General features: G+C 41.4%; 2 protein-coding genes across 6 annotated transcripts in view; both read left to right on the forward strand.

The window, feature by feature from the left end:
• The first annotated feature begins 47 nt into the window (after positions 1–47).
• On the forward strand, positions 48–23,860 carry CMC2 (C-X9-C motif containing 2). 5 transcript variants are annotated; one of them, NM_001435425.1, is given in 4 exon segments: positions 283–426; positions 7,500–7,612; positions 18,716–18,787; positions 23,484–23,860. In NM_001435425.1, coding segments are annotated over 3 exon segments (240 nt in total). In that variant the 5' UTR covers positions 283–426; positions 7,500–7,531; the 3' UTR covers positions 23,571–23,860.
• CDYL2 (chromodomain Y like 2) overlaps positions 282–25,780 on the forward strand; it is a 350,650-nt gene continuing 325,151 nt past the window's right edge. Inside the window, exon 1 of the mRNA XM_084959475.1 lies at positions 282–426. The gene's annotated coding sequence lies outside the window, so the exon portion shown is untranslated. The remainder of the gene's footprint in view (positions 427–25,780) is intronic.

The following is a 25,780-nucleotide window of genomic DNA, read 5'->3' on the forward strand; positions in this document are numbered from 1 at the left end:
GAGCCCCGCCCACTGGAGCTCAAACTTTGGACTGTACCCTCGGCACAGGGGACCGCGTGGGGAGAGCGACCGGAGTGAAACTCGCTCGGCTTCCGCCTTACTCTTGTTATCCGAAAATACTGTCTGAATGCAGTAACTCTTAGCCATGAAATATGGCTTGTCAGTTTGGCCTCAGTGTACGCCCTGCCGGCCCTCCGTGGACTCGCTCTCCCTCCCCCCACAGCACCTGAAAATGGGCCCGTCCAAGCCGGGCGGCACATGCGCCTCAGGCGGCGAGAGGTGGGGGCCGGCCCGGCAGGGTCAGCTGTGTAGGGCGCCCGGCCGCCGCCACCGGGACCTGTACCGGCGCCAAGGCCGCGGGCCTTTGAGTGCAGCGTCTTCGCTGGTGAATACCGCTTCCGCTCTCCGCGTGTGGCTGCGAGTCGGGTGAGTCTCCGGAGGGCTTTCTTCCGGGCCGCGGTGCCATTGGAGGCCGCTGGACACCCACCTGTCCCCGCCCAAGGTCCTTCCCTCGTGCGCCCCGCTGCGTCCCGTCCTGCCGAGACTTCTCGCCTCCCTCGGAGGTTGGGACCGCCGCTCTGGGGATTGCCTGAGCCCCGAACCCTCCAGCATTCGCCGAGGACGCGCTGGTAGTTGAGAGTAGGCTTTGGTGTAGACCTTTCCTCTGCTGGAGTAGGCCCCGCTGCTCTCTAGCCTCTGACCTTGGGCGAGCTGCTCCTAACCCTGGGCCTCAGCTTCCTCGCCTGTGAAATGGGTGTAACACATCGCGTTGGTTGTGAGAAGGGATGCCCTTAACGCTGTGTTTGCCACGGTGAGCGCTCGCTACCTTGTGTGCTTATTGCTGTTACTGAATAGCTGGGAGTAGAGAAATTGCCTGCAGAAGGTGGGATCCTGTTAGGGCGCTTCTCAGCTGCGGCGAAAGTTGCCACCAACTCGCGGCGTGAGAATCCAGATTGCCAAGATCCCCAGCAGTACACTTTTCAAGGAAAGTGACGTTCAAATCCCTTTTCTTGGGTTTGAAGATTACCTTGCTTGTCGTTTCACAATGAGTGCTTTATGAAGAGTCTTAAATAAATCCGAGTTCTGGAAATCCTTCGTTTGAAGATTTAAATATGTAAAAGAACTTTTAGCTGGCAAAGGAATTTTGTTGTGACAGCCCTTGAATCTCTCCTATACATAAAAGCTTCTGGGCTTGTTTGGTGGGTTTAAAATGAGCCTCATTTCCATTCTTTTTTGTTTGTTTTTCTTAAAAACTATGTTGCCCTCTGAACCAGTTCTCAAAGCTGTGATAATCCTGCGTTCAACATTGGGCAAACATGTATTAGGCATTGATTGTGTGCCTTTAAGGAGAATATTCCCTTCCTCACTAGCCAGTATGGTCTTTGAGGTATATGAACTACTTTTTTTTTTTTTTTTTTTTTTTCCCTGAAACTCACTTGATTTGACGGAGTGCTCAGCACCAAATAAGTGCTGATAAATATTAGTTTAGAGACGGCTACCACTGGGCCCATCTCTTAGAAACTCTGTGCATTGCTCTCCAAAGCAGTGGGTCATGGTCTGTAGTCTGGGAGCACTTGTCACTTTCTTAGCAGCATCTGTTGAGATTTGGTCGCTTTGCGGCTGTGATAGGTAGATGTGGGTAGGTTGAGTAGTCCCCTGCTGCCTCTGTTGGTTATGGTGCAGTTTGACATAGAGACATGCTAATTCAACTAACTCCAGTGCTTTCTGAAATGTAGGTTTTAAAAGAAAAGTATATTTTAGAAAGCCTTAAGTATTATTTTACAGTTTTTCCTGGAGATTCTTAAGTTTCTGAACAAGAGACTTCTGGCCTTGTTTTAAAATGCCATTTGAAATTTTAACTGTAGGGTAAATTTCTTTCTGGCAAAGCTGCACAATGGCAAAACCTTTCTAAAGAAAACCTGAGTGGCATTAAAATGCAGGGTTTCCCCCTTTTGATTATAGATCTATTATAGATCTACCGAAGTGTGTTATTAGAATGCTTATTCCCTTTTCTTCCCCAGAGTTAATGTATTGCTTACTGTCGGGGTTTTTTGTTTTTTGTTTCTTTTTTCCTAAAATTGTGCCACCTGGTGGTTGAAATCCTCTGTCTCAGAGTACTCAGGAAAATTTGACCTCAGAGTCTTGGCAGATAGAATAAGGTGAAGTAGCGACTAAGACTACTTAGTTTTACATAATTTTTGTGTCTTTAGTGAGAACACCCTACGGCTTGGACCCTCCCAGCATACCCCCAAGTAAAAGCTGCAGTTGCGTTGCGGGGGCCTATTAGTTATTGAAACACAGATGAGCATTTTTAAGACTTTGAGCAGAGTGTTTTAGTATCAAGGAAAGGGATGGGGTTGGCAAGGGGAGGGGAGAGTTGTAATTGTGACAAGTTAATTGTGCTGATGTTTTCTAAATGCCATTGTAGAAGTGGGTCTGAAGTTTTATGTTTAACTAAATAATAACAGTTTGAATGGGATTTATCCCTCTCTTTCTCACTGCAAACACCCGGGCACAGTCTTATCTCTACCTTTGCTTCAGCGCTGTGACTGGTGTTCATAACTACTCGACACCACCTTTTGCAATTGTTTTCTGTATTCTTAGTGGTAACAGGTGTTTATCCTTTGAGTGTGAATCTTATTTTTGGAAATGGCTTGAATTTGGGAACTTAGTTTTGAGAAGAACCTTAAGAATGCAGTGTAAGGATATACTCTGACATCCTTAACTGATGTAGCCGGTCTCTTTTGGGCACATTAGGACAGATAACCAAGTTCACACAGCAGCCTGTTTCATTGTTGGACAGCTCCAGGAAGAGGACATCTGCCTCTTTATTTCCACACTTTGGCTTCCAGTCGTTTCCTTGGACACACGTCAGAGTCAGTTCAGCCCAGGCTTTCCCAGCATGTGACCGAGCATTTCAGCTATGCAAATAATGCTTCCCATATGCTGCTCTCTTCCGTGTTTCAGACCCTCACATGTTTTTTTTAAACCTCTAATAAGTGAAGAACTAATTCCATTTTATGAAAAAAGAGACTTAGGTCTTAAGTAGCCAAAGTGATATAATTTGTGAAGAGCTGTGTCCACAACATTTGCCTTCAGACCCACATCTTCTCCCTGCACAACACTGTAAACCAGAGGTAATGGAAAAAATAAAAATCAATATGAAAAAAATCCTTTGCTTGTCCCGCTTACCCAGGCTGTTCTTGCTATCCATCTCTCTTGTGGGTTTCTCTAAGTTAGGAAATAGTCCCAGTTTCATTAATGACATCCTGTTTAAACCTAGTGTCTGAGCTGTCTTCGTCCTGAGCATCCCCCCCCCCCCCCCGGCATGTTCCCATTGCTGATATTCTGGACATGGCTGATCAGGGCTTGGTATAGACAGACCGACCCTCTATTTCTAACAATACAGGATAATATTACATTTATTTCTAGGCCTAGACGTGGTTCCTGTTGAACTTGTACCTAACCAGAGGTTTTTTGGGAAATAGTTTTTTTCTGTCTCAATTTATTTCTTTCACAAAGAATTGCTGGGAAGGCAATTCTTTCCTGTTTACAACTAGGGGAGACATCTGTCATGGTGAGAGATTATGTTGGGTAGTGACTCTACCACTTACTGTGTGACCTGGGGCTTAGTTTTGCTCTGAAAATATGAGTAATGCATATTTTGACCTATAAAAAGGCAATTTCATACGGTTCGACTCAGTTTAATAAGGTACCTACTTCCTACGGTTATTGGGAGGATCATAACACTTGTGCCTGCACATGGTAAGTGTTCGACAAATTATTTTCTACTCTAATAATGTGTGTATATTCTTAAGGCTTTGAAGAAATTGAAAAAATAAGCATTTGGAATATATATTTTGCTTTTATCCATTTCATAAAATATTACTTTTAGTTATAATAGTGTTATTAGAATAGGCTTTTAAAGATGACTACTGGAAGGGTTCAGCACTGATTTAAAGGTGCTCTAAGGACGGTGTTATTGTTTGTACTTTATGTATCACACCTACGAGTGCAGCAATATGTGTGCATGTGTGCCAACAGTGAGGCAAAGCCAGTGGTTAGAGGGAAAGGGGAGGAAGGACGGTCTAACTAAAACCTTAGGGTGGAGGAAAGAGGGGACTGATTGACGAAGCAGGGAGTTTGTTAGATAAGGGGTAAGATGGGTGTTTAGAGCTTTAGCCTTCACCAAGAAAAATAGGAAAAGCAACTGTATGAAGCCATTTTCTTGTTTGGCATAATCATCTAGGATAAGGAAGTAGACGGGAAGGCGTCTTGTTGGCACTGAGGCTGGGTCTACAGCAGCGTACATATTTGAAGTCAGTTTTTGTGCAGGGAGGAGACGGATGTATCATGATACGCATTTACGCTCATGTGCGACGTGCATGTGTGTATTTATCTGAGCAGCCAGGTGTCTTCTTAAATATTTTCCTTGCCACTTAGAGAGGTCATTTCAGTGCATCATAAGCTTGTTTCTGAACTGCCAAAGCTGTTCAAGGGCTGGTTGATAGAAATATGCAAAAATATTTTGTCCAATATATTTACAAAATAAAGTGTTAAAGACATTTTCCAGGTGACTAAACCAGTGTACATCTTCCTTCAGAAAGAACAAAAGCAAGGCAGAAGCCAGATGACTAATACTATACTTAAATGTGGGTGTATAATTATTATTACTTTTTTGTCTTTTTGGGGCTGCACCTGCAGCATATGGAAGTCCCCAGACCAGGGGTTGAACCGTTGCTACAGCTGCTGGCCTACACCACAGCCACAGCAGCATGGGATCCGAGCCACATCTGTGACCTACACCACAGCTCATGACGATGCAGGATTCTTGATCCACTGAGCGGGGCCAGGGATTGAACCTGGGTCCTCATGGATACCCATCGGGTTTGTTACTGCTGAACCACAACAGGAACTCCTGGTGTATATTAGATGACTTAAATTACTGGATCGTATGAGACCTCATTTTTCTGAGACAAAATTTTTATATCATTAGGAAGTTTTCTTTATGCCATTTGCAAATTAATCCCCACTCTCACCTTCACGCCTCAGCAACCATTGATCAGCTTTTTGTCTCTGCACATTTACCTTTTTAAGACGTTGCATATACCTGGCATCATACATTACAACCTTTTGTGTCTGGCTTATTTCATTTAACTTTATGCTTATGAAGTTCATCCATGTTGGCAGATGTATAGTCCATTTCTTTTAATTGCTAGATAGCATCCTATTTTATGGGTATACCGCTCGGTTTATCCAATACTTGATTATTAGACATTTGGATTGCTTCCAGTATTGGCTGTTAAGGAAAATGCTGTGAACTTTCACATCTACCTCTTTGTGGAGACGTATGCTTTCATTTCCCTTGGGCTGGTTCTTAGGAGTGCAATTTCCTGGTCATATAGTGAGTTTATGTTTAACTTAAGAAACTGTCAAGTTGTTTTCCACAGTGTCTGTGCTATTTAACATTCCCAGTAGGTCGTGTGAGGTCCCTTCCGGCCACATCCTAACCAATGCTTGGTATTGTCTGGCTTTTCCATTACAGTTGTTCTGATGGCTGCGTGGTAGTGTCTCATTGCGGCTTTAATTTGCATTTCCCTAATGACTAATGGTGTTGAGCATCTTCTCATGTGCTTAACTAACCGTTCCTCTGTCATCTTCACTGAGGTATCCCTTCACATCTCTTGCTCTTTTGAAGGGTATATTTTAAACATGGATGTGTTTGTAAGCATTCTTTATGTATTTGAGGTACACTTTGTCAGGTGTGATTTGCAAATACTGTGTTTTAGTCCGTACCTTGTAGTAGATTTCATTTTTTAGAGTAGTTTGAGGTTCTCAGCAAAGTTGAGGGGGAGGTACAGAGATCCCATCGGCCCTCACCCCCACACATACACCGCCTCCCCCACTGTCACCATCATCCAAAGCTCATATGTTTATTACAGTTGAGGAGCCTACATAGACATGGCATTGTCACCCAAAGCGTGGCTTGTCTTTTCATTTTCTTAATTTTGAAGAGGGAAAGTTTTTAATTTTGGTGAAGTTTTACCAGGTTTTTCTCTTATGGACTATACTTTTGATGTGTCTTTGCTCATGGTCATGATTTTTTCCTATGTTTTCTTCCTTGGAACTTTTAAAAGATTAAAGCAAGTCATTGGTTCTTTCTTGTGATTATATTTTCTGAGTTAAAAATAATTTTTTAAGAAAGAATAGGTAGATAGTGCTACATAACTATAGCAGACACCTCAAAATAATGTTTTCTCTTAGATTTTGACTGTTAATTTTCTACCTTGTGAATGAACCAAAAATTTTTTTTCAGGGGTTTTAATAACTTATTTCTTGTTTTCATTCTAATAATTGCATTTTATGGGTATATCTGCTAAATTTGAAAAAAAAAAAAAAACTCCACATCTGCTTCTTGTTTTCCTACATGGTTTAGACTTTCCCGTCTAGATGTTAGGGAGAAAACATTCTATTTAAAAAAACAACAATTCGGAGTTCCCGTCATGGTGCAGTGGTTAATGAATCCGACTAGGAACCATGAGGTTGCACGTTCGATCCCTGGCCTTGCTCAGTGGGTTAGGGATCCGGCGTTGCCGTGAGCTGTGGTGTAGATTGCAGACGCAGCTGGGATCCCGCATTGCTGTGGATGTGGTGTAGGCTGGTGGCTACAGCTCCGAATGGATCCCTAGCCTGGGAACCTCCATATGCCGCGGGAGTGGCTCCGGGAAAGGCAAAAAGACAAAAAAAAAAAAAAAAAACAAAAAAAAAAACAAAAAAAACATAAAAAATAAAAAAACAACAATTCATTTTTATTGAAATTAGTTCATTTATAATATTGCACTAGTGTCAGGTATACAGCACAGTGATTCAGTTACACACACACACACACACACACTCTTCTTCAGACTGACTTCCCTTATAGGTTATTACAAGATACTGAGTAGAGTTCCCTGTGCTATGCAGTAGGTCCTCGTTGGTTCTCTCTTTTATATATATTAGTGTGTATACGTTAATCCCAAACTCCTGATTCATCCCTCCCCCCCCAAAGCAGTCTGTATTAATTCACACTAATGTGAGACTTACTAATAGCCTTCAAACCCTGTTAGAGCAATATGCATTTAAAAAGGATTAATAAACCAGTTTTCTTAATTGGTAGAATTTCATCTGAACAAAATAAGTTGTTATCAATTTTAGGAAATATAGGGAAAAGAGTTGAAGTCCAGCTTATGAATATAGGCATGCTGTTTCTGCTTGAGCACCTGTTTCCAGGATTGTGGCTCTTGAGGAATCTTTTTTCTGAACCTGCATGTTCTCGAAATGCTGCTGATAAGCTGCTGAACTGTGTTAAGTCATTGAATAAGGAAGCTGAGGCTCAAGTTTGATCATTTGCCTGAGGTCAGCCTTCTTTTCTGATAAAGGTCACTGCAGATTCTTAGAATAGTTTGAGGTTGCATTAGCAAATCCAGTCACATGTATTCAAGGCACTCTTGTATCCACAGGTTGCTCTGCTGTGTTCCATCTCCTTCTAAAGATGCATCCTGACTTATCTCCACACTTGCACACTGAAGAATGCAACGTCTTGATTAACTTGCTTAAGGAATGTCACAAAAATGTAAGAGTTCAGAAAAATGACTAAAGCAAAAATGAAACTTAGGTACAACCCACTGATGTAAAATGTGATCTCCATTAGGGGAAGGGAGTGAGAATGTCTCAGTAAGAGATCTCAGCTTAGGAAATATTAGAGGTTGATGCATGTGATTTTTTTTTTGGAAACCCCTGCCTTTTAAGATTAGTAGAAATCAAGCATAGCAGTTTATTAGGGAGCCTCTGAAGTGAATGTAATAGTTAGAATCCATGTTCCTTGTTCTTTGATGTCTACCATTCATGTTTAAAGGAAGTTGAGACATTTTTTATAATTAGATGGTAACTAAATTTAAATTATGACTGGCCTCGTTTGTCAGGTTTACTTAATTGTTAGTGGAATGGAAGTAGAATTCCATGTTTAAGACAAAAACAGAAAATAAGCCCATGCATTAAATTAATTTGATATTTTTACAGATGTCAAATATTTAAATTTTTTTATGTATTTGATGTATGAAATAGTTACAAGGAGCATTTGTGTTTTTCTTTAACTTTGCATGGTACATTATTTCTCTCATGTTATTCATAAACTGTAGATAATATCAGACTCTTTTAATAATGAGTATCGTTTAAATGAGTAAAATTTTAAGACTAAAAGTAAAGTAGTAAGTAATTCCTATGAACTGTGAAGTCAGATGTTTATACTGGTTCAGAGAATGTTGTTGATGATAATGTACTTTAGGCCATAGATTTCCCCATACATCTAGATCAAGAATTGATACTGTGAGTCTTTTGAACTTTAGCCCTTCTGTGGATGTGTAACAGTGTATTTGGTTTTAAATTGTGTTTCCCTGATGGCTGATAACTTTAGGCATCTTTTCATGTGCTTATTGGCCATTCGTATAACATCTGTTGCCTGTAATTAAAAATCGGGCTATTTGTCTTATCAAGTTATAAGAATTCTTTTTATCATTCAGTATATAAATCCTTTGTCTCGTAAGTGTATTGTGAATATGTCCTTCCAATCTGTGACATCCTTTTTCATTTTCTTAGAGATGTGTTACAAAGAGCAGTTTGTAAGTTTGATGAAGTTTAATTTATCAGGTTTTTTTTTTAAATTGTTTTTGTGTTCTAAGGAGCTTTGTATATTTCCTTTTTTTTATTACTCAAATGAATTTATCACATCTGTAGTTGTATAATGATCATAACAATCTGATTTCACAGGATTTCCATCCCGCAGCCCAAGCACATCCCTCCACCCCCCAAACTGTCTCCTCTGGAGACCATAAGTTTTTAAATGTCTGTGAGTCAGCATCTGTTCTGCAAAGAAGTTCAGTCTGTCCTTTTTTCAGATTCCACATGTCAGTGAAAGCATTTGATGTTGGTGTCTCACTGTATGGCAGACTTCACTTAGCATGATAGTTTCTAGGTCCAGTCATGTTGCAAAAATTGCTGGTATTTCGTTCTTTTTAATGGCTGAGTAATATTCCATTGTGTATACGTACCACATCTTCTTGATCCACTCTTCTGTTGATGGACATTTAGGTTGTTTCCATGTCTTGGCCATTGTAAATAGTGCTGCAATGAACATTGGAGTACCTGTGTCTTTGCGAGTCATGGTTTTCTCTGGGTAGATGCCCAGGAGTGGGATTGCTGGATCAAATGGTAGTTCTATGTTTAGTTTTCTGAGGAATCTCCATCCTGCTTTCCACAGTGGTTGCACCAATTTACAATCCCACCAACAGGGTACTAGTGTTCCTTTTTCTCCACACTCTCTCCAGCACTTATTGTTTGTAGACTTTTGGATGATGGCCATTCTGGCTGGTGTAAGGTGGTACGTCAGAGTGGTTTTGATTTGCATCTCTCTAATAATGAGTGATGTTGAACATCTTTTCATGTGTTTCTCGGCCATCCGTATGTCTTCTTTGGAGAACTGTCTGTTTAGATCTTCTGCCCATTTTTGGATGGGGTTGTTTGTTTTTTTGGTATGGAGCTGCAGAAGTTGTTTATAAATTTTGGAGATTAATCCCTTGTCAGTCGATTCATTTGCAAAGATTTTCTCCCATTCTGTGGGTTGTCTTTTTGTGTTGTTTAGGGTTTCCTTTGCTGTGCAGAAATTTTTAAGTTTGATTAGGTCCCATTTGTTTATTTTTGTTTTTGTTGTCGATACTCTGATAGGTGGATCTGAGAAGATGTTGCTGTTGTTTATGTCGGAGAGTGTTTGGCCTATGTTTTCCTCTAAGAGTTCGATAGTGTCTGGTCTTATATCTAGGTCTTTAATCCATTTGGAGTTTCTTTTTGTGTATAGTGTTAGGGAGTGTTCTACTTTCATTCATTTCCATGTGGCTGTCCAGTTTTCCCAGCACCACTTATTGAACAAGCTGTCCTTTCTCCATTGTATATTCTTGCCTCCTTTGTCACAGATGAGTTGGCTGTAGGTGCGTGGGTTGAATTCTGGGCTTTCTATCCTGTTCCACTGATCTATATGTCTGTCTTTGTGCTAGTACCATGCGATTTTGATGATTGTTGCTTTGTAGTATAGTCTGAAGTCAGGGTGCCTGATTTCTCCAGCTCCATTTTTCTTTTTCAGGATGTCTTTGGCTATTCTGGGTCTTTTGTGCTTCCAAACAAACTTTAAAATATTTTGTTCAAATTCTGTGAAAAATGTCCTTGGTAATTTGATAGGGATTGCACTGAATCTGTAGATTGCCTTGGGTACTATAGTCATTTTGATAATATTAACTCTTCCAATCCACGAGCATGGTATATCTTTCCATCTATTTGTGTCATCTTTGATTTCTTTCATCAGTGGCTTATAGTTTTCAGAGTACAGGTCTTTTGTCTCTTTAGGTAGGTTTACTCCTAGGTATTTTATTCTTTTGGATGTGATGGTAAACGGGATTGCTTCCCTAATTTCCTTTTCTGCTCTTTCATTGTTACTGCATAGAAATGCCGTCGCTTTCTGTGTATTGATTTTGTATCCTGCGACTTTGTCAAATTTGTGGATGAGCTCTAACAGCTTTCTGGTAGTCTTTAGGATTCTCTAGGTATAGTATCATGTCATCTGCAAATAGGGATAGTTTTACTTCTTCCTTTCTAATTTGGATTCCTTTTATTTCTTTTACTTCTCTGACTGCTGTGGCTAGGACTTCCAGGACTATGTTGAAGAGTAGTGGTGAGAGCGGACATCCTTGTCTTGTTCCTGATCTCAGCGGGAATTCTTTCAGCTTTTCACCATTGAGAATGATGTTTGCTGTGGGTTTGTCATATATGGCCTTTATCATGTTGAGGTAGGTTCCCGTTATGCCCACTTTCTGAAGGGTTTTTATCAGAAATGGGTGTTGGATTTTGTCAAAGGCTTTTTCCACATCTATTGAGAGGATCATATGGTTTTTATTCTTCAGTTTGTAAATGTGGTGTATCACACTGATGGGTTTGTGAATATTGAAGAACCCTTGCATCCCTGGGATAAATCCCACTTGATCATGATGTACAATCCTTTTAATGTATTGTTGGATGCGGTTGCTAGTATTTTGTTGAGGATTTTTGCATCAATGTTCATCAGTGAAATTGGCCTGTAATTTTCTTTTTTTGTGGGATCTTTGTCTGGTTTTGGTACCAGGGTGATGGTGGCCTCATAGAATGAGTTTGGGAGTATCCCTTCCTCTGCAATTTTTTGAAATAGTTTCAGAAGGAGAGGTGTTAGCTCTTCTCTAAATGTTTGATAGAATTCGACTGTGGAGCCATCTGGTCCTGGACTTTTGTTTGTTGCAAGTTTTTTAATCACAGTTTCAATTTCAGTTCTTGTGATGGGTCCATTCATCTTTTCTATTTCATCTTGGTTTAGTCTTGGAATATTGTACTTTTCTAAGAATTTATCTGTTTCTTCTAGGTTTTCCATTTTGTTGGCATATAGTTGCATATAGTAGTCTCTTATGATCCTTTGTATTTCTGTGATGTCCGTTGTTACTTCTCCTTTTTCATTTCTAATTTTATTGATTTGAGTCCTTTCTCTTTTTTGCTTGAGAAGTCTGGCTAGGGGTTTATCAATTTTGTTGATCTTTTCAAAGAACCAGCTTTTCGTTTCATTCATCTTTTCTATGGTTTTCTTTGTTTCTATTTTATTGAGTTCTGCTCTGATCTTTATGATTTCTTTCCTTCTACTAACTTTAGGTCTTGTCTGTTTTCTCTTGAGCTGCTTTAGAGGTAAAGTTAGCTTGTTTATTTGAGCTTTTTCTTGTTTCCTGAGGTGGGCTTGTATTGCTATAAACTTTCCTCTTAGGACGGCTTTTGCTCCATCCCATAGGTTTTGGAGTATCGTATCTTTGTTGCCATTTGCTGCCAGATATTTTTTCATTTCCTCTTTGATTTCTTAAGTGATCCATTGGTTGTTTAGTAGCATGTTGCTTAGTCTCCACGTGTTTGTGTTTTTTGCAGATTTTTTCTTGTTGTTGATTTCCACTTGTATAGTGTTGTGGTCAGAAAAGATGCTTGATATGATTTCAATTTTCTTAAAGTTACCGAGGTTGGATTTGTTGCCCAGGATGTGATCAATCTTAGAGAATGTTCCATGTGCACTTGAGAAGAATGTGTATTCTGTTGCTTTTGAATGAAATGTCCTATAAATATCTATTAAGTCCATCTGGTTTAATGTGTCATTCAGGGCCTGTGTTTCCTTATTGATTTTCTGTCTGGTTGATCTGTCCATTGCTGGAAGTGGGGTGTTAAAGTCCCCCACTATGATTGTGATATTGCTGATTTCTCCTTTTAAGGTTGTTAGCAGTTGCCTTATATATTGTGGTGGACTTGTGTTGAGTGTGTAGATATTTAAAATTGTTATATCATCTTCTTGGATTGATCCTTTGATCATTATGTAATGGACTTCTTTGTCCCTTAAAATATTCTTCATTTTAAAGTCTATTTTGTCCGATATGAGTATTGCTTTCTTTTGATCCCAGTTTGCATGAAATATTTTCTTTCATCCTCTCACTTTCAATTTGTATGTGTTCCTAGAAGTGAAGTGGGTCTCTTGAAGACAGCATATATATAGGTCTTGTTTTTGTATCCATTCAGCCAGTCTATGTCTTTTGGTTGGGGCGTTTAGTCCATTAACATTTAAGGTAATTATTGATATGTATGTTCTTATTGCCATTTTATTAATTTGGATTCGTTTTTGCTGCTCTTTTTTCTTTCCTTCTTCTCTTGTTCTTTTATGCCTATAGAAGTTTCTTTAGTATTTGTTGTAAGGCTGGTTTAGTGTTGCTGAATTTTTTCAGCTTTTGCTTATCTGTGAAGGTTTTGATTTCTCCTTCAAATCTGAATGAGAGCGTTGCTGGGTAGAGTAATCTTGGTTGGAGGTTTTTTCCTTTCATCGTGTTGAGTATATCATGCCACTCCCTTCTGGCCTGCAGAGTTTCTGTTGAAAAATCTGCCGATAACCTTATTGGGGTTCCCTTGTATGTTACTTGTTTCTTTTCCCTAGCTGCTTTCAAGATGTTCTCTTTGTCTTTAATTTTGGTCAGTTTGATTAGTATGTGTCTCGGGGTGTTCCTCCTTGGGTTTATTTTATATGGTACTTGTTGTGCTTCCTGAATTTGAGTGAGTGGTTCCTTTCCCATGTTAGGGAAGTTTGGGGCTGTTATCTCTTGGAATATTTTTTCTGTCCCCTTCTCTCTCTTCTCCTTCTGGCACCCCTATAATATGGATGTTGGTGTGTCTAACGTTGTCCCAGAGTTCTCTGAGACTCTCTTCATTTGTTTTCAGTCTTTTTTCTCTTTTCTGTTCTGCATCCGTAATTTCTACTAATCTGTCCTCCACCTTGCTTATTCATTCTTCTGCCTCGTGTATTCTGCTGTTTGCTGCTTCTAGTTTTGTTTTGTTTTTTTTTTTAATAAATTTCAGTTATTGTATTTTGCTTCTCTTCTTGTTTAAGTTTTATATCTTGTATCTCTTTGGTCAGTGTTTCCCATAAGTTATTCCATCTTTGCCTCCAGTTTATTTCCAATATCTTGCATCATCTTCAGCATCAACAGTCTAACGTCTTTTTCCTGGAGGCTAAGAATCTCCTCCTCGCTTAGCTGTTTTTCTGGGGTTTTTCCTTTCTCCTTCATCAGAATTATAGTTCTCTGTCTTTTCATGTTTATAGGTTTTTGGTGTGGTGACCTTTTTTTTTTTTTTGAAAGTTCTTTTTTTTTTTTTTTTTTTTTGTCTTTTTGCCATTTCTTGGGCCACTCCCGCAGCATATGGAGTTTCCCAGGCTAGGGGTCTAATCGGAGCTGTAGCTGCCAGCCTGCGCCAGAGCCACAGCAATGCAACCTACACCACAGCTCACGGCAATGCCGGATCCTTAATCCACTGAGCAAGGGCAGGGACTGAACCCGCAACCTCATGGTTCCTAGTCAGATTCGTTAACCACTGCGCCATGACGGGATCTCCTGTGGTGACCTTCTTACAGATAGTAGAGTTGTAGCCTCTCTTAATTCTGATGTCTGCCCCCCTGTGGCTGAAGTCAGTATGGGAGCTTGCTGTAGCCTTCCTGATGGGAAGGTCTGATGCCTGCCCCCTGGTAGGTGGAGCCGATTCTAATCCCTCTGGTGGGTGGGGCTTAGTCTCTGGATGGGATTAGAGGCAGCTGTGTGCCCAAGGGGTCTTTAGGCAGCCTGTTTACTGAGGGGCGGGGCTGTGATCCCACCTGGGTTGTTGTTTGCTCTGGGGCTTCTCAGCAGCTGACTGAGGATGGGGCCAGATTTTCCCTAAATGGCCACCTCCAGAGAAAGGCACTGTTGCTGAATATGCCCAAGAGCTTTGCTTTCAATGAACTTCCCTCATAACAAGCCACATTCACCCCTGTTTTCCCAGGATGTCCTCCAAGAACTGTGATCAGGTTTGACCCAGATTCCTATGGAGACTTTGCTTTACCCTGGGACCCAGTGCACGTGGAAAGTCTGTGTGCGCCTTTTAAGAATGGGGTCTCCATTTCCCCCAGTCCTGTGGAGCTCCTGCGCACACGCCCCACTGGCCTTCAATGCCAGATGCTCCGGGGCTCTTTCTCCCCGTGCCAGATCCCCTCACGTGAGAGTTTGATGTGCGGCTCAGAACTCTCACTCCTGTAGGTGAGTCTCTGTGAACCAGTTAGTTTCCCGTCTGTGGAGCTTCCCACCCAGGAGGTATGGGGTTGTTTATATCGCGAAATCGCCCCTTCTACCTCTTGATGTGGCCTCTTCTTTTTCTTCTGGAGTAGGGTATCTTTTTTAAGGTTTCTGGCCCATTTGGGTGAAGAGTGCTCCGTCTCTAGTTGTGAATTTTGTTGTTTTTAGGAGAGAAGCTGAGCTCCAGTCCTATTCTGCCATCTTAATCCCGTCTCTGTATATTTCCTAATCACACAGATTTTCTCCTGTTTTTTCTTCTGGAAATTTCATAGTTCTATCTTTTAACATCTAGGTCTATGATTCAAATTAATTTTTGTGTATGGTGTGAGATATGAGTCAAGGTTTATTTCTCTGCCTCTGGATACCCAGTTAGTTATCCCAGCGCCATTTGTTGAAGAGACACTCCCCAGCAAATTACCTTGGTGTCTTTGTTGAAAATCAGTTGACTATATGTGAGTGGGTCTAGTTCTGGGCTCTCTAGTCTGTTCCACTGATTCATAATATGTCTATTATTTTTTTTTTTTTGTCTCTTTGCCATTTCTTGGGCCTCTCTCACAGCACATGGAGGTTCCCAGGCTAGGGGTCAAATCAGAGCTGTAGCCACCAGCCTACGCCAGAGCCACAGCAGCGCGGGATCCGAGCCGCATTTGCAACCTACACCACAGCTCACGGCAACGCCAGATCCTTAACCCACTGAGCAAGGACAGGGACCGAACCCGCAACCTCAGGGTTCCTAGTTGAATTCGTCAACCACTGTGCCACGATGGGAACTCCTAATATGTCTATTCTTAACAGCAGTTGATTCCAGCATTATCTTACTGGGGACACCTGGTCCCATGACTGTTTTGTCCTCTTCTCTGTCCTGATTCAGTTTCTGCACTGCATCTGGAGTGATCTCTCAAACATAAGCCTAATTGTTGTTCTCCTTTAATGGTTCCCTTTGCTTGTAGAGTAGAATCTGAACTTCTTTGTGTTTTGAGGCCTTCGCAAAACTGGCCCTTCCTTACTCCTGGGCTTCGCTGTCCCCGCACACCCCTCTGCCCCTCCTTCCTGCCAGCTCCTGTCTGCAGTGGTACTGGAGCAGCTTCCTCTCTTCTAAAGCTTTGTCCTTGCTTTGCCCTTTGCTTTACTTAGCGCCTTCCTCGCTGTCTCTGCTTCCCGTTTGCTTGACCAGGTTTTATCATTCTCCAGACTTTATTCTGCTTCATTCGTCATTTTCTCTCTGTTTTCTTTCCTGGCCTAGATTCCCTTGGCATCACTCTGTGTGCTGTTAACACCATACGTAACACATTTCCTCTTTTATGGCAGTTACTCTCACCCGTTTTGGTCTCAGGACTCCTTTATACCCTCAAAAGTTATTGATGATTCCAAAGAACTTTTGTTTATGTGGACTAGGATATGAAATTAAAACTGAGGCGTTCTCTCATGGCTCAGTGGGTTAGGGATCTGGCATTGTTACTGTTGTGGCTCTGGTTACGGCTGTGGCATGGATGCAGTCCTCGGCCCAGGAATTTCTGCATGCTGTGGGTGTGGCCAGAAGAAAAACAAAGAAATCAAAACTGAGAAATCTAAAAATTTGGCATGGAAGGTCCCATGCTAGGGGTCACATTGAAGCTGGAGCTGCCAGTCTATACCACAGCCGCAGTGGCACTATGTCCGAGCCGCATCGGTGACCTATGTTGCAGCTTGCGGCAATGCCAGATCCTTAACCCACTGAGCGAGGCCAGGGATTGAACCTCTATCTTCATGGATACTAGTCAGGTTCTTAACCCACTGAGTCACAACAGGAGTTTTAAATATATATATTTATATTTTAAGTAAATTTTATTATATATTATAAATTATGACATAATTTGTATTATAATTATACATTTATTATTTATATATGATATAATTTATTATTTATTATATAATTATATATAAATATATAATAAATTTATTAAAAATTATATAAATTTATTTAAAAGATTGAAAATACAGCTGGGCTCATATTGGCCTCTGTGGTGATATGACACTTAGTGTAGCCTCTGGAAACTCCCCCTGTACCCTTGTGAGAGGATGAAGGTGAACAAAACACGTAAGGTCTTCGCTTATCTGGAAGATTGCTTTGACCTTATGCTTTCCCTTCCCTGCTTTATAGCGATCACTTCATCATTCGGCTCTTCTCTGACTGGGAGCCTTGAGAGGCGGGCCCAGGGCTGTGGGCCTCCGTTGTGTCCCGAGTGCCTGGGCCTTGTCTGCCAGACTTTGATTCATTCGCTCTTTCAGTCAGTTGTTGCACCAGTTTGTTCTCTCGAGATGGAAAACAGGCAGCAGAGGCTTCTGCCACGTGTATTCAAGAGAACTGCCGTCCGCCGGCCTTTCTTGTACCATTTCCACTGGGAAATTTCGGGTTTGTCTTTCATGTGGTGTCACAAGAGTACAATTCTCAATTGGGCTCGAGGTAAAAAGTGAAAATATAAACTATTTTTTGTCTTGGATTTGAAAAATAAGATGTAAGTGTGTGGGAGGATACGAGTAAAGGGAACTTAACTATGAAACACTGCCCTCCATTCTCAGAGTTTAATCCTTTCTGTTGTTTCTGCTTGGCCAGAAGTTGTGTGAAATGCATTGTCCCTGTTGATTTGTTGTTGAGGACGTCATTTATACACAGGAAATAATTTATTCTGAAACGGTCGGTCATTAAGTAACCAGTAGGCGATCTGAAATGCTTACTAGAAAAACTCACTGTTTATTCAGTGTGGACCAGAAAAGTCCATTTAAAGTGGTGAAGAAACAGGAAAAAAAAGAAATAGCATGAGGTATAACTTACTAAGTATGTGTTGTCTGATTTCCATGAAAGCCTTAACTAGAAAGAAAAGGAAGAGCTGTGCTTGTTGTTAAAACGACAAGTTGGGCATTTCTGGCGCGTGGCTGCAGGTGAGCACCGTGCCCTCTGACCGGCCCCAAGCATGGCGACGGGCACACACCCTCATCGTGGCCCTGCCAGAATTCAGGGTCTCGACCTCAGTCTGTATCTGCTTTTATACATTTTGCCATGGTAATAAGTCACAGGACTCAAAACCACTAGGAGATTTTTATTTTTGCTTTTCAAACAAAGCAGACTTTGAACTTCAGACATGGATTTCCTTATATTGTGAATTAGTAGCTTGTTTACATGACCCATAGAGCCTATCTAATAATAGTATTGTGTGCTTCTAATTTATTTTGATGACATTAGATAGAGGCAAATGGGAAAATGGCTTTGGCACCAAGCATTCTTTTTTTTTTTTTTTTGTCTTTTTGCCTTTTCTAGGGCTGCTCCCTCGACCTGTGGAGGTTCCCAGGCTAGGGATTGAACCGGAGCTGTCTCCGCCGGCCTATGACAGAGCCACAGCAATGTGGGATCTGAGTCACGTCTGCAACCTACACCACAGCTCACAGCAACGCCGGATCCTTAACCCACTGAGCGAGGTCAGGGATCGAACGTGCAACCTCATAGTTCCTAGTTGGATTCGTTAACCACTGAGCCACGACAGGAACTCCTGGCACCAAGCATTCTTTAAGTAACTTCTGTGGGACGGGAGTGTTTGCTAGTGTAGGAAGTTATTGGTCATGTTAGTATGACTGCCTTGCACTTTGACATGGCTGTCTGGAATAGAGGACGATTATCCTGTGATTTTAACATGCCCTTCAGACAGGGGTATAGATAGTAAAATGCTTTACACTTGGTCACTGTGGGGTTTTGGCAGTTAATAGGCTTCTCTTTGATCAAAGAAAAGTCTTTTTATTTTTTTGTTTCTACCTATAGAGCATTCATTCCTCTTTTGTGGGAGTGCCAGGATAAGCTTGTTTATTTGTAAACTTTATACTTGTGTTTAAGTGTTTGCTTGTTGTCAAGATGATTCATTACACTCATTTCTGTAGGAATAAATATTTCAATTCTGTGTGCCCGAGCCCTTAGCATGTTATAGGATGAAATATTTTACCCCTTTTCTTCCTTTTAGCACAGCATTCTGAAGTTTTTTGGTCATTGCAATGATCTTGATCGGGAGATGAGAAAATGCTTGAAAAATGAGGTAAGAAAAATGTTAAAGGATGGCAATGATTAAACAGTAGACAAGAACATTTTTGGACAATATTATATGTTACTACCATAGTTCAATTTTGGGGCAAATTTTATGTCACAAATTGACTTTGTATGTATATTTTCCCCTAAAACTAGGAGGGAAAAATAAAAGCCTCTTCTGGGAACAGTTTTAGAACATTGCAACTTTTTTTGCATGTGCATAAATAAAAACAACTATCTTGTAATAATCACTATAACTCCTCTGGAAGAATGTTAAGATTTGAGAAACTGAATCTGTAGTCAGCAGAAAGACTTGTCTATCAGCTTTTAGCTCTAGCAGGTAACTAAAACTCTCCTGGCCTCAATTTTCTTACGTAACATGGGAAGGCTACACATGGGCTCTTTCCGACTTTAAAATTTTGAATTTCTTTATCATGATAGTATGTTTAAGCCAGAGGCATCCATTTTGAGTTTTTTTGAAAGACTCATTTCCTGAACACAGTTTTTGGCTGTGAGTTGGACTTGGGCAAATAGCCAAAGTGCATTGTCTTTTTGCAGGTACTGCAAACCAAGCAGAGTGCATTTTAAATCCTTGGAAAGAATTTAATTCCACTTCTACTTTGTACATCAGATATTTTCTGTCCAGGTCCTTTAAAAACAAATAACTACTAGAAATCTGCTTTCTAGTGTTCATTTTGTATACTTTTGAACATTTTTTCCCCTATGAGCCTCATTATTGAAAAATATTAGGTAAAATATTTGAAGCCCTCCAATATCTCTCTTTATTCTTTTTTTTTTTCTTTTTTTGTATTTTCCACTTTATTTATTTATTTCCTTCCTGGAATTTCTTTCCAACATCTTTACTGTTTGAAGAACTTTCTAGAGTTCTGATAATCTTCCTGTGCACAAACGCTTATATGTATAAGTGTTTTAAACTGGTTTTTGAAAAGAGTTTTTTCTTCATGTGTAACGGCTAGTTTATATAGAAGCTAAACCTAGGGCTGTGTTCCTATTTTAATAAGATTATGGAAAAATAAAGCCCATACTGTTTTATTTGGTATAGTTGTTTATTTCTTACACACTTTCAGTTGTGTAAGATAGATTTTTCCCCAAGTTTAGATTTTTTTTTTTCTTCAGTTCATTGATTGTGCCTTTGGTTTGATGATTAGATCTTCATATGCAATTTTTTTCCCCCAAGTGGTTGGTAAAAGAATGTGTTAGATATTTTTCTTTGTTTTTCTGAGTTTGTTTTTGTATAGTTTTCAGATTTTCTCCTTGACTACTTTCTTTTTTTTTTTTGTCTTTTTGCCATTTCTTGGGCTGCTCACGTGGCATATGGAGGTTCCCAGGCTAGGGGTCCAATCGGAGCTGTAGTCGCCGGCCTACTCCAGAGCCACAGCAACGCAAGATCCGAGCCGCGTCTGCAACCTACACCACAGCTCACGGCAACGCCAGATCGTTAACCCACTGAGCAAGGGCAGGGACCAAACCCGCAACCTCATGGTTCCTAGTCGGATTCGTTAACCACTGCGCCATGACGGGAACTCCTCCTTGACTACTTTCTAAGTCCTCTGTGTGGTTTTCATGTTGCTCCGTTACCTGATTTATAGATGGTTTTTGTCTATTCTTTCATCCTTCAGTTCTCTCAATCTGTGCTAATTTATTTCCTCTCTGTTTTTAAAGCTTCCCAGTTTACCATTTACTACTTCTAATGTTCTCCTCCTTCCGTTTCCTCCATGTGTCATTTAATACTTTATTCTTTGAAGCTTTTAGCTAGAAGAAAGATCTGGCCAGTTTTTTCTGACCCAGTCTTTGTGCTCGTTGCTGCTTTTGTTCTTTTTCTTGATATAATCACTAATACTACTTTCGAGCCATCCTCTTTTGTCCCTCTTACTGGTTTTGTTTGCTTTGGGTTTTTGGTTATTGACCTTCCATTCTGTCTGTGTTGTTTGGTGGTGTTTTGTGAATAATATTGTATTCACCTTTTTTTCCTTTTATCCAAGGGTCATCCCGACTCCCTTAGGGGACATCTTGTAACATATATTTCAATGTAGACTTTTAATTTGCTCTGTGACTTATTTTATTGGCCTGCTACAAAGTATTCTTTGAAGAGTTAGCCTGAAGACCTCCTTCCAACCTGCTTGCTGGAGGCTTCATATGTTATAATTGAAGGTATCAAGTATTTTCCTCCAAGCAGGCATCCCTTCTTGTTCTAGAATGATTCTTTTTTTTTAAACCTTTTAAAGCAATGAAACATCCTTTCCCCGCCCAACACTCTTAAGAAGAAAATTAATGTATGACGGGTAAAAGGAATGTTGTGGTTAAAGGAACCTGGTGCTTCACCTGTAATTTGAAGTGGCCCTTTGATGAGGAAAAAAAAAGTTTGAAAACCACTACCATTCTAAGTCAAAACTTAAGACCTAGAAAACTTACTTTTTTTTTAATTGTAGTTGGTTTACACTGTTTCTTCAATTTCTGTTGTATAGCAAAGTGACCCAGTCATACACAGTTCCCTGTTGCTCCACAGTAGGATCCCATTGCCTATCTATTCCAAGTGTAACAGTTCGCATCCAGCAACCCAGAAAACACCTTAAAAATGATCTGGCAGTTCCTCTTGTGGCTCATTGAGTTAAGAACCTCACTTGTCTCTGTGAGGATGCTGGTTCAATCCCTGGCCTCACTCAGTAGGTTAAAAATCTGGCTTTGCCACAAGCTGTGGTGTGGTGTAGGTCACAGGTTTGGCTTAGATGTGGTGTTGCTGTGGCTGTGGCCAGCAGCTGCAGTTCCAATTCGATCCCTAGCCTGGGAACTTCATGTGCAGCAGGTGAGGCCATTAAAAAAAAAAGATTATCTAGCCCAACTCCCTTTTTTTTTTGCTTCTTCGGGCTCCCCTGGTGACATATGGAGGTTCCCAGGCTGGGGGTCGAATTGGAGCTACAGCTTCCAGCCTGCACTTCAGCAACTTGGAATCTGAGCCAAGTCTGCGACCTTCACCACAGCTCACAGCAACGCCGGATCCTTGACCCACTGAGTGAGGCCAGGGATTGAACCTAAAACCTCATGATTCCTAGTTGGATTCGTTTCCTCTAAGCCATGACGGGAACTTGCAGCTCCTTATATTTGAGGTTATTGGCCCAGAAGATGAAGTAACTCAAAGATTTGAATCTCAGGGCTCAGGGCAGGGGAGCCAGGCAGGTCTCTGGGTAGCACTCTGTCACTATTCTTTTGTTTCTGTGGCCTCTTTCCATCTCTCTGGCAGCTGAAAGATTTTGATGTTCAACTATTGACACTTTCTAAGTGTTTTCAACTTGAATTTGCTTCTTCCCACTCTGCATAAGAACCCCTCTTGCCCCTTTAAAATATGTCTGTGTTGGTATATATATTATAAGCGTGTAAATGTATACTTATAAAATCAGTTATATTCAAGTTTTTCTGCTTTAAACAAGTACTTTTTCTCAGTGCTAGACTCTGGCTTTCTTGTTAATTATAACCTACTGGCCAGATCAGAGTACTAGTCTGAAAATCTCCAAGGTGAAAACTACATTTAGATGCAGCTGATTGCAGAAACATCAAATTTGGAGAGAATCGGGTTTGATGACTATGCATGATGAAAAAAATCCTGGAAAATTCAGTGTCTATAAGTTTCCATATGAACCATTAGGATAATGTGGTTAACTAATAGCCAGTTACTCTTGATAGTACTTAGAGAAATACTATAAATGTGTATAGATCATAAGAACTAGTAGGCCCCTGTGTAGTCCACATCTTCTAGACTATTTCTAGAACACCAGAGTATTTAATTCTGGTTTAGTTTTTTTAAAATAAGGAGTCTTTATATTGAAGTAGTGTATAAAAGATACCTTATGGATGAGCCATTAGAAGGCAAGAGCTGTGTTCTGTGGAGCAGTTGAAACCAGTGATATTTAGCTTGTAAAGGAGATAGGGAGTGGGTTATCTGTAATCAGATATGTGGAAGATGATAGCAGGCAAGAAGACATAGAGGGAGTAGGAGAATTTATAGGGAAACACTTCCTGGTTCAGCAGAAGAAACGCTGAAACAGGTGGAAGCGTGCAGCAATTAAACAGGCTGCCTCTAGGGGCAGAAGTGTTGAAGTGGAGCTTGGATGGCATGCTGGATTGTGAGCTTTTGGAGAACAGGGACAAAGCACATCCATCCTAAATGTTTCTTGACTTCATTTGTTTTGTTTTGTTTTGTTTTGCTTTGCTTTTTAGGGCTGCTCTTGCAGCATATGGAGGTTCCCAGGCTAGGAGTCAAATCAGAGCTAGAGCTCTTGGCCTATGCCACAGCCACAGCAACGTGGGATCTGAGCCATGTCTGTGACCTACACCACAGCTCACAGCAACGCCAGATCATTAACCCACTGAGCGAGGTCAGGGATTGAACCCGCATCCTCACGGGTACTAGTCAGATTCTTAACCCACTGAGCCACCGCAGGAACTTCATGACTTCATGCTTTGGAAGAAATTAACTTTGCAGATATTTCCGCAGTTATAGGATGTTGGGGCTGTACTGTATTGAATGGAACTGTACTAAGTGGCCTCTAAGGTCACTGTTTCCACTTGCAGATTTAGTGAAGTAAAAGCCATGTAAGAATTTAGTCAGTAAAAATGTTTTTATTTTGGAAATCTATGTCAGTGGTGATAAAGTCTGCTGTCTCTTTTCTCCCCTTCCTTTTGTTTTCCAGTACATGGAGAAGAGGAACAAGAGCAGGGAGCATGGCAATGCCATGAGAAAGAGACTTCTCAATCTTCCAGAGGAGTCTGAAAAATAGATCATAACGCCACTGGCTGCCTTGGCTGAGAGAAGACCTAGAGACTCTTGTTGGCAGCTGAGGGAATCCTGTCTTACTTGGTCTCCAGAATCCTTGGAGTGGAAAGTGCCCCGTGAGAAGCTGTGGAGAAGTACGGAAACCGCGGACCTGGATCTAGAACATCTGAAGAGCAGGCGCGCCCTCTCCTCTCCCAGCACGTCTGGCTTCTCACGTGTTTCTTCCCTTTGCCTATGGCCCATTAACATCCAAGTAACTTACCTCCCTCAATAAAAGCATTGAGTTTAATTGTATTTTCTCTGTTCTCTGAGACTCTCTTGGAGTTAGAGCAAAATGGTGCCATTAGACTTCTCTTTTTGACAATGTGGCAACTCTGGAGACTAAACATTGAAGGCACAGCTAAAGCAAAAAGAGTTTGGGGACATCCCAGCTGTGTTAGTTCTGTGAAAAATGTTCCAACTGGATTGTTTTTAAAGAGCTGTTTTCTAAGAGGTTAAAGGTTTAACATTGACAAAATTGCATCTGATTAGGTTTTGGGTCTGAGCAGACTTAGCTTCGCCATTTGGTTGAAGGGGCCCACCCTGAGTGACGGTAATCTCCTGGGCATCAGCCTGAGGCCCGCCTGCCTCCTCTCTGCTGGGTGTAGGGCTCGTCTTTCCCAGATTCATTTCTGGCCCTCATTCCACCAGTGTTCCTTAACCAGGTGTTTCTGAGACCTGTGCCAATCTGGAGGTTAGCTTCTAGCCATGGCCACAGTAAGGGCTTGATCTTGTCAGATAAAGCGTCAGCAGCCTGTGAGCTGTTAGCTCCTTGTAGTGAGCTCTGCATACACATGCAGCTTGAGGCCTTGTTGCATGTCCATGTTTAATAGTGATTTCCCCATCGTGGGAGGTGTTCAAGAACCCGGATGTTCATTTATTTGCTTGCTTATTTATTTGCTTTTCAGGGCCGCACCCGTGGCATATGGAGGTTCCCAGGCTAGGGGTCGAATCGGAGCTCCAGCTGCTGGCCTACACCTCAGCCACAGCAACATGGGATCTGGGCTGCGCCTGCGACTTAAACCACAGCTCACAGCAACGCCAGATCCTTAACCCACTGAGCGAGACCAGGGATTGAACCCACAATCTCATCGTTCCTAGTCGGATTCGTTCCTGCTGAGCCACGATGGGAACTCCTGGGTGTTCATTTAGCAAGTTGTTACACAGGGTAACAGACATTTGATGAAGGGAGGGAGGAAGAAGCAGAATTAGTTCTGAGGTTCCTTTCAATACAGATTTATGAACATTTATTCAAGCAGCCCTCTCCCCCATCCCTCCCTTGAGTATCAGGTAGTACAGGTGCAGAAGTGAGACATTTGCCTTTAGAAGCTTGTAGTAAACTGACAGGTGGGCTTTTATAGAGTGTGTTAAGTGCCATGATAAGGTAGGTGTCACAGAAAAAATGGAAAGGGTATCCACGCCCACCCCGCCTTCTGAAATAAGGAGCCATTCCAAGAAAGCTGCTTAGCAAAGGTGACCTTGACCAATGGAGTGAAAAGGGAATACATTCTCAGGAACTTAAGGTTGTGTGGCCTGACCGGAATACAAGAGCTATTGGAAGATCACAGACGGCTTTGAATTCTGTTGAAATTTATCTTCAGTGCTGTGGTGGCCAGTTGGGGATTTAAGAATGGTGATTAAGGGTTTGCAGAGGGGCCTTAGCTGGAAGGATGATGTGTTTCAATTTGTATTTTAATAATATTTTTCAGGTTATGGTTTGGGGGATAAATTGGAGTAGATAGGAGATTACACCCAGGGAGACCAATTAGATTTTTGTTCTAACGTAAGTGAGAAATGAGGGCCTGTGTTAAAGAAGTGGCTTGGGGATCAAGAAGAGTGATTAGATTTGAGGGGAATTTGAGCCTGGAGTCAGCGTTCTGACTAGGTGGAGGGTTTAAGAAGGGTCTGGGGAGTTCCCATTGTGGCACAGTGGGAACGAATCCAACTAGTATCTATGAGGAGGCAGATTTGATCCCTGGCCTTGCTCAGTGGGTTGGGGCTCCAGCATTGCCATAAGCTGTGGCAAAGGTCACAGACAGGGCTCGGATCCCATGTTGCTGTGGCTGTGGTGTAGGCTGGCAGTTCTAGCTCCGATTTGACCCCTAGCCTGGGAACCTCCATATGCCGAAGGTGCGGCCCCCCAAAAAAGAGTCTGGGAGGTCTCAGGCCTTTGAT

Source organism: Sus scrofa, chromosome 6 (assembly GCF_054392235.1).
Source record: "Sus scrofa isolate SSC_HxYL_T2T_F1_AM1 chromosome 6, Sscrofa_HxYL_maternal_Yorkshire_Landrace_v2.0, whole genome shotgun sequence".
Taxonomy (NCBI): Eukaryota; Metazoa; Chordata; class Mammalia; order Artiodactyla; family Suidae; genus Sus; species Sus scrofa.

What these genes read in the sequence shown, in the direction of transcription:
- CMC2 (XM_084958543.1), top strand. Translation starts at nt 7,532, where the DNA reads ATGCATCCTGACTTATCTCCACACTTGCACACTGAAGAATGCAACGTC. An exon ending in TTAAGGAATGTCACAAAAAT is followed by an intron (nt 7,613 to 18,715) that starts GTAAGAGTTCAG and finishes TCTTCCTTTTAG; the next exon opens with CACAGCATTCTGAAGTTTTT. An exon ending in GAAAATGCTTGAAAAATGAG is followed by an intron (nt 18,788 to 23,483) that starts GTAAGAAAAATG and finishes TTTGTTTTCCAG; the next exon opens with TACATGGAGAAGAGGAACAA.